This window comes from Rana temporaria, chromosome 4 (genome assembly GCF_905171775.1).
Source record: "Rana temporaria chromosome 4, aRanTem1.1, whole genome shotgun sequence".
Classification (NCBI taxonomy): domain Eukaryota; kingdom Metazoa; phylum Chordata; class Amphibia; order Anura; family Ranidae; genus Rana; species Rana temporaria.
Genome location: NC_053492.1, coordinates 357,279,815 through 357,289,004, shown reverse-complemented (window position 1 = coordinate 357,289,004; position 9,190 = coordinate 357,279,815). Strand labels below are relative to the sequence as shown.

The 9,190-nt window shown below is 44.8% G+C and overlaps 1 protein-coding gene across 1 annotated transcript in view; it reads right to left on the bottom strand.

The window, feature by feature from the left end:
- Positions 1 to 5,790: 5,790 nt before the first annotated feature.
- LOC120937552 (sulfotransferase 6B1-like) overlaps positions 5,791 to 9,190 on the bottom strand; it is a 30,958-nt gene continuing 27,558 nt past the window's right edge. The window contains exon 7 of the mRNA XM_040350868.1: positions 5,791 to 5,985. Coding sequence (XP_040206802.1) covers positions 5,855 to 5,985 — 131 coding nt within the window. The 3' untranslated portion in view covers positions 5,791 to 5,854. The remainder of the gene's footprint in view (positions 5,986 to 9,190) is intronic.

Here is a 9,190-nt window from a genome sequence, read left to right as displayed (position 1 = left end):
CCCTACTGCTGAGCATACTCTCCTTTTACTGTATATTGACTTAAGTTGGATTATTTACATCTAGTTAATAACACATCTACATTAAATAAAAAATTGGTCTCACATAAAAAAAACATAAATAGAATGAACGACCAATTATTATGCCCACAAACATGAACCTTGAGACATCTATTCTTGAACTGTATATATACACAACCTGAAAGAAAAAGCACATGCCGCAAAATAATAAAAACAAATAATCAGAGTACACATGAAAATTACTTACGTCTTCTGATGACTCTTCGAATCCTCTCCGGCTCTCTTCTTTTCAGGTCAGACCACCTTTTCCTCAACTGCTCCCTTGACCTCTGCACCTTGAATTTCTGATGGAGAGTCCTCTGAACATTCTCCATTATCTGGGCCTTGACCTTCTTTTGGTTCTTGTAAGGCCCATTCTTGCAATCATAGTCCTCCTTTTTAAGAATTGCAACCATCTCCACCATCTCATTAAAGGACATGTTGGTGGCTTTGTACCTCCTCCTGCTCCTGGTGTGTGCATGGCCTCTCTCCTGCCTTGAGGTTGTAGCTTCCTGTCTCTCCTGAGTCTCCTCCATCATGTCTTCACCGTCTTGCATTGACCGACCGAAAAGGAGCGTAGCAATTACTAGAACGATCGTCATGGGCAGGGATACGCATGCGTAGTGTATAAAGTGAGAACGTTGTTCACAGTCGGTAGAAAACGTCGAAAAACGATCGTGCAGTGCGACGATACGAAACTTTATTTTGGACTTTATGATCAGTGGATGAGTTTGTGGGTTAGATAGGGGGAGAAAGCTTAGGCCCCGTACAGACGGGCAAAGATGTACGAAGAAAACGGTCCGCCGGACCGTTTTCAGCGTACATGCCCGCCCGGAGATTTCTGTATGATGGCTGTACACACCATCATACAGAAATCCGCTCATACACGATACGCGGCGACGAGGCCCCACTGTCGCCGCGACGATGACGCGGCGACGTGCGCGGCCCTGGCAGTTCAATGCTTCCACGCATGCGTCAAAGTCATTCGACGCATGCGAGGGATGGCGGCCACTCGGACATGTACGGTAAGTCTGTACAGACGACCGAACATGTCCGACAGACAGGATTCCAGCGGGCATGTTTCTAAACATGTTTAGAAACATTTGCCCGCTCGAAAACGGTCTGGCGGGCAAATGTACGCTGGAATCCTGTCCGCTCGGCTGTACAGACGACCGAACATGTCTGCTGAAACTGGTCCGCGGACCAGTTTCAGCAAACATGTTCGGTCGTCTGTACGGGGTCTTAGTAGTAAAAGGCTTGACTGACATTAGTTTTTTTTGCTTAATTTTGACTTGCAGAAATAATGGAGGCCTTCAGAGAACAGGAGTTCTTCACAGAATTTTTTCAAAGGGGGCCGCGGATGGCAACCCCCCTTTTTTCTAGAATTTTTCTTTCCCAAAAAAATAATTTATTCAGCCAAGATCTGGCATTGTAATGGCCTCCCCCACCCCTAAAATAATCAACATATTGTTGCCACACAGCATGTGCGCTTTGGGGGGCCAAGCCTGTATGGCCACAGGCTCACGGGCCACCACTGGAACATCAATGGCCTCATCAGGCACAAGTGTCATGTAGTTTGTTGAGGGTCTCTTTAGGAAATTGTGCAATATGCAGGAGCAAAGTATGACATGGTTCAGATTCTACTTAACAAACCTACAGTCCTTATCTTGTTTGCACCGCCTGTATACTGCTGTTCAAAGTATATAGGGCCAAAGGGTCTTGTCAGGGCCGATCCTCCCTATAGGCTCACTATGCAAGCCGCTTAGGGCCGCGCAATGCTGCGAAGGGCCCCCCAAATTACTAGAGGCCCTGCCTGGTGAGAAGTCATTTTCGCCCCCTCACCCCGATTCTAAACCGACAGCAGAACACCCCCTCCCCCCGCTTTTCAACTTTCTTTAATGTGACATGTCACTGTTGTCAGCGCCCCCCGCTTCTCATTTTTAATGTGCCATGTCATTTTGCTTAGGGCCCCAGGGAGGTCAGGATCGGCACTGGGTCTTGTAATGACCTGGGGGGAGTGGTGGCAGGGACCAAACATTACATTAAAGCCGCAAGCAGTATTAAATGTATTTTTTCTTATAGTAATCTCATGTTGTGCAGGGACATTTCTAAACACGTGCCACTACTATAGACACCCAGCAGGTACGATATTTAAAGGAATTTTTCTTTTTTTTTTTTCACTTTAAGCATCATTAAAATCACTGCTCCAGAAAAAACTACAGTTTTTAAAAGTTTTTTTTTCCATTGATACATGTTCACTGGGCAATATCCGGGTTCTCAAAGACGTTTTCCAACAATAACTTGAATATTGGGCTTTAAAATGAGCACTTTTGAATTCGAACGTTCGAGTCCCATAGACTTCAATGGGGTTCTAAATGTTTGCGCGGACGTTCGGTCCGTTCGAAAGTTCTGGTGCGAACCGAATGCATGGGTGTTCGGCTCATCCCTAGCTACAAGTAGAATTTTCTTAAGTTCATTTATTTCAGTTCAAAGTCACATTGTGAGTCAATAAAAAGTCCTGGACAAATACAATTCTGCACGTAACAACAGTATTTCAAATACTTGACATTGCTGTGCTTTTGGCTGCACTCCTGTGATCCACAGGAGAAGTACAGCCAAAGGAGCTTTGGCTGTACTTCTTAAGTGCAGATGCAGTGATTGTAATAAAAACACGCAGAATGTAATTACAGTATTATTAAGGCTAATGAGTAATAAATCTACCTAACACAGATTTCATTTTGTTAATTATTGACCTGTTTGCAAGGTTTAGAGGTCGGTTCACAATTATATCCAACAGGCAAGATAAATCTTTGCCATAGATTGATAAAAACTATACAAACAATAAAATATCAAGCTTAAAGTTGTTCTAAAGGCTCCCGTTATACTAACCTGAGCCTAATTTCAATCCAGCAAAGTACATGAGAGCAGCAACTCACGGCCAGTAAGCCAATGAGGAGAGTGGGGGCCGCGCACAGCCGCACTCTGTGAATGCACAATGCCCATTCAAAGAAGCATGGCTCAGAAACAAGCCTGCTCGAGTGCCCCATAGCAAGAGGCTCGCTATTGAGGGGGCACTCGGCAGGGGGGAGGAGCCAGGACGACCTGTGGGGAATACCAAAAAGAAGAAGATCAGGGCTGCTTATAATGTGGCCTTTTTCTTACACAGCGCCAAACTTTCATCTTGGGGCCTGAAGGCTAATTGTATTGCTGTATTTTATGTTTCAAAGTTTGAATCATAGATCACATTGTATCTTAAGCTTTGGGAAAATGAATTACACAGAACAGAGGGGAAAACAGCTTTATGCTTGTGTCCACTGTGTTTCTTTTCCTTTTGTTCTCACTTTAGCAGCTACTGCTTTTTGGGGGTTGTAAACCTTCCTCCAAATAAACTAGTCTTCTAAAAAACAAGCAGCACAAAAAAAGGCTTGTTGGTAGGTGCAATTATCTTGTCTGCCACTAGATGGCTCGACTACCATAATAGCATTATAAAGGGTAAAGATATAAGCAGATATTAGCTCCCCTTTCAGAGAAGTCTCATGGGTGCATTAAGTGCCCATATAAGGGCCAGCTGTTGAAGGAGCCCAGGAATTGGGGAATGGAAATCAAATATCCCAAAGCCATATGGATGTAGTCAGCTATTGCCAATAGCCCCCTTAACACAGCTGTAACAGTGGGTGAGGTAGTTCAACACCCAGAAGATCCAGCTGTAGCCATTCTGACTCTGTAACGGTTGTCTGTGGACCATGAACATGTTGAAAATGGCCTTTTAAGCCAGGCTATATGTTCTCTGACATGTGTACTAGTACCTTTGATAGCAGAAAACAAAAACTCCTGCACATGAGTGGATAACCAGACAGTCTGTATGTTGCAATGGTGTATGTCACTGGCTTTGCTGCCCTCAGGGATAGGGGTGTCCTAACGATAACGAGAAAAAGAAAGAAAGGGCGCTCCAACCTAGTGCATTATCCTTTGGATGGATTTTATTAGAAATAATGAAAAGAAAACTACTTACAAACATACGTGAAAGCTCACAATGTAAAAAGTTTCTACAAATAGCATCAATGCGTTTCTAACTGAACCACTCCAAATGGTCATAGAGGAAAAGACGAGGACCACTACCGACTGACGTGTTTTGAAGGTAGACCTTCTTCCTCAGAGCCCAGCAGAGTTCGTGTCTTTTTTCAACCTCACCAACTATGTAACTGATTATCAAGTATGAAGGCAGTTTTGCCAACCTACCAGATTTAGGTTTCATGCACTCTGCTGCTGTTTTTGGCTCCAAGCATTTTTTTCTGCAGCCAGTAAACTCCCCAGCATGTTATCCTGTGTGTCAATGCACACATAGGCTGTTATCAGCATTTTTTGGCATTTTCCTTTTTATGGCTGAAAAAAATGCTCTAACTCTGATAAAAGCTTAAAAATGCTAAAAAAAAACATGGCTATTCCGTGTTTATCTGAGTTTTTAAGCCATAAGCTTTTGTGGAAGTATAGTTTTGCTAAAGAAAAACTAAAAGACGCAACAGCAAAAAAATGGTGAAAAACGCTAATGCAAAAATGCTGAAAAACTCATTCTTTAGCTACAGCTAACACTGCTGGTGTTTTTATACCGTCCAGTGTGCATGAGGCCTACAAATTTGTGACACAACATCCAAAATTTACTGGCACCGCCAAGTTTTTACTGGCACTTCTAAAAGTTGCAAAATTACAACTTTAAGTGCAAATTTCAGTATTTAGGCTACAAATAAGTACATTATACAATACAATTAGCAATGGGATTTAAAGGTTGATATTAATCCGGAGTTCCGCCACAAAAAAAAAAAATATTCAGCAGCTACAAAAGGTGTAGCTGCTGACTTTAAATAATCAGACACTCTCCTGTCCCACGGTCCAGCCATGTGGGCGTACGAAGCCCCGTTCCTCTCCCCGGCGCTGACATTCTTACTGTGAACGCCTGGCTCTGGCTTCACAGCCAGACACGCACTGCACTGCACACTGTGAATGGCCGGGCAATCTTCTGGGACCTATGACGTGTCCCAGAAGATTGCAGGGAGGGAGGGGGAGAGGTGACCTTCCTTCCGGCACTGCAGAGCACCGGTAGGAAGTCGTATCTGGGTGACTCTAAAAAGAGGGTATTCGTCGTCCCCGTCCCCCCCCTCCAAAAAAAATGACATGCCAAATGTGGCATGTCAGGGGGTCACCTAAAGCGGAAGTTCCATTTTTGGGTGGAACTCTGCTTTAAGGAAAACAAACATATTTCGAATGAAAAGGCACACACACATGAAATTGACTCTCACGGTGACACCGACAACAGTGTGCAGCAGCACAGATAATGATAACACCTCACCGACACAACACATCCCCTCTCAGTCACAGTGACAGTCTCCACACCAGGTGGTCCCTTCAGTCCACTCCAGTTCAAAGAGCACTGACGGCCCCACTCCTGGCTTGCCTTGCTCTAGTCCTGCAGACCCGCACACGAGGCTCCGGCTGCTCTGTTCGGCTCCGCTCGGTTCCCTTGCACCATGACATCACATGAAACACTCAGGCACCGCCTCCACCAGACCTGCTCCTCCTATGAGGAGCTTTGATATAAAAAGGAGTGTTCACAGCGATTACAACTTTGGAGTTAATACAGTATTATTCCTAATAGCTTTACTCACATTGCCTTGCTGGAAGAATATCTCTGATAGCTTAGTAACAAGTAAAAAAAAAAATGACACCAACATTTTTGAGTTGATTTTGCACACATATTTATTATATAGCTATCAAACAAATGTTATCTCTTAGTTCTGTCTTGTCACCATTTACAATAAATATTGTACTTCAAAACATCCCCAAGTTTTGTTCCTGCCAAGGTCTTTTCAAATTCAGCATCCATTTCTTGACTTTGAGCTTCTGAAAAATAATTTTTCCAGTCTCCAACTTCCCCTAAAACAGATGAAATATAAAAAATATAATGTTCAAATTTAAATAAATTCAGGGGCTGAATAAAACAAAAAAGTAAATTTCTACTTGTAGTATTACAGTGTAGGGCCCCGTACACACGACCGGATCGATCCGCTGGGATTGATCCGCGGATCAGTTCCAGCAGATAGATCCGGTCGTGTGTACGGCCTAGCGGACATTTTTAGGCGGATTAAAAATCCAGCCGACGGATTTTCAGCGGATAAAAATTTCTTAGCATGCTAAGGCCGGGTACACACGAGAGGATTTATCCGCGGAAACGGTCCGGGGGACCGTTTCCGCGGATAAATCCTCTGGCGGATTTTGATCTCATGGTTGTACTAACCATGAGATCAAAATCCCCGCGGAATTCCGTCCGCGGTGACGTGTCGCGCCGTCACCGCGATGATGACGCGGCGACGTGCGCGACGCTGTCATATAAGGAATTCCACGCATGCGTCGAATCATTACGACGCATGCGGGGGATGGATTCGGACGGATTGATCCGGTGAGTCTGTACAGACCAGTTGGACTGGATTCCAGCGGATCGATTTCTTAGCATGTCAAGAAATTTTGATCCGCTGGAAATCCATCCTCGGGGACAAAAATCAGTGGAAACAGATCCGCTGGATCGTACACACCAGGGGATCTATCCGCTGGAGCCAGTCCGCGGATTAATTCCAGCGGATCGATCCTCTTGTGTGTACGGGGCCTAAGAAATCTATCCGCTGGAATCCTGTCCGCCGGACTTATCCGGTCGTCTGTACAGACTCACCGGATAAGTCCGTCCCATCCCTCGCATGCGTCGTCATGATTCGACGCATGCGTGGAAGTATTTACCTTCCAGGGTCGTGCACGTCGCCGCGTCATCGTCGCGGCGACGGCGCGGCCACGTCACCGTGGATGTATTCCGCGGGGATTTTGATCTGATGGTATGTACAGCCATCAGATCAAAATCCGCCGTTTCCAGCGGAAATCCTCTTGTGTGTACAAGGCCTTAATGTTAGGCTGAAGGAGCCATAGATATAGGTCATAAGTATGAACTATACAGTACAAATTACAATACCTTCATAATTTACAAGTTTGTCTATGCACTCAGCAATGCAATAAGCTATTGATCTATTCTAACTGTAATCTAGCCTGCCAAGTCTACAGAGAAGCCTGCTACCTTCTTTGAAAGAAGTTTTGCCCCTACGTATCCAGCCCAAGTTGGGTGGATAATTCCTAGCATTTGTGAACTACTGACTAGACCGAGTGTTAGACAAATGGGTCATCACATTTTTTTTCTCTCGGAATAAAATAAAAATTGTGACGCCTAATCTGCAGGTTTTTTTTCCCCTCCAACCTGGGCCCTTTCTTCTTAGAAGTTAGTGGACTTGCATTAGGACTTTGAGGAACTCCAGGCTAAGGGGTTGTAGTGAGCTTAGTACCCAAGGAAAGGTTTGGAATTTGTTCAGTTCTGGATCTCAAAGCCTGTCAAAATTATAAAGTTCAAGATTAAATCAATCCAGTCAGTAATGATGTCCCTGCATCAGGGGGATTTTCTGGCATTCATAGATATCAAGTACCCATTTACCAGGGGCACCAGCATTTAGCTATAGGGGAAAAGTGCTATCAAATTTCAGCCTTGCCTTTCAGCCTAGCTACAGCTGTACGAGTTCCAAATTGTTGGCACCAGCTTACCTGCCTACGAGGTTACATACAAGTATATGCTGTTTTTTGATCTACCTCTGTAAGTGCCTGTTAATTTTTAATAACATTTACCATAGCAGTTTTACACTATGTGCAGCCTCTGTTACTTTCTATGAATGTGGGTACTGCCCGGCCTGACATGCTGACTTATGGAGTGGCTGAGGTTAAAATTGGTGATTTACTGTGATCACTGGAAGCTTGTTGCCAACATGCTTGTCTGATCTCAGTTATAGGGATCAATTGTATCTTGTAGGAGGATATTGTTCCTGTGGTGGAGGGCACAATGGGGCAGATTCACGTAGAATCGCCTTACTCTGCAGCGGCGTAACGTATTACATTTACGTTACACTGCCGCAAGTTTTACGGGCAAGTGCTTGATTCACAAAGCACTTGCCTGTAAAGTTGCGGCGGCGTAGCGTAAATCCGCCCGGCGCAAGCCCGCCTAATTCAAATGGGGCGGGGACCATTTAAATTAGGCGCGTTCCCGTGCCGAACTTACTGCGCATGCTCCGTCCCTAAAATTTCCCGACGTGCATTCCGCTAAATGACGTTGCAAGGACGTCGTTGGTTTCGACATTAACGTAAATGGCGTCCAGCGCCATTCACGGACGACTTACGCAAACGACGTGAAATTTCAAATTTCGACGCGGGAATGACGGCCATACTTAACATTAGCTAGACCACCTAGAGGGCAGGTTTAGTTTTACGGCGAGTATCTCTACAGAAATGACGTAAATTTACAGCGACGGGCAAAGCGTATGTTCGTGAATCGGTGTAACTAGTCATTTGCATATTCTACGCCGACCGCAATGGAATCTCCACATAGCGGCCGGCCTAGAATTGCAGCCTAAGATCCGACGGTGTAAGTCACTTACACCTGTCGGATCTTAGGGAGATCTATGCGTAACCTGATTCTATGAATCAGGCGCATAGATACGACCTTCGTATCTCAGAGATACGACGGCGTATCAGGAGATACGTCGTCGTATCTCTTTTATGAATCTGGCCCAATGTGTTTTTTCATCCCTTTAAGATATTTTCACCAGATTGGTGTATGACGGAATGCTTTACTTCTCTTGAACTCTTTTAGTTTCTTTCTTCAAGCACATTGAAGATTTTTACATCTTTGGACTTTGATAGATTTAACTTTTCACTTATCCTTTACTGCTTATTTTGGCTGTTTTGAGTTGATGCAAACATATTAGTGGGCTAGATTCAGGTAGCTGCGCTTGATGTCACGGTGGCGCAGTGTATCGTATTTACGCTACGCCGCCGCAATCTTACAGGAGCAAGTGCAGTATTCACAAAGCACTTGCTCCGTAAGTTGCGGCGGAGTAGCATAAATGGGGCCGGCGTAAGCCTGCGTAATTCAAATGTGGAAGGGGGGCGTGTTTTATGTTAATGTGTGATGACCGGATGTGATTGACGTTTTTTACGAACGGCGCATGCGCCCTCCGTGTACATATCCCAGTGTGCATTGCTCCCGAGTTCGCCGCAA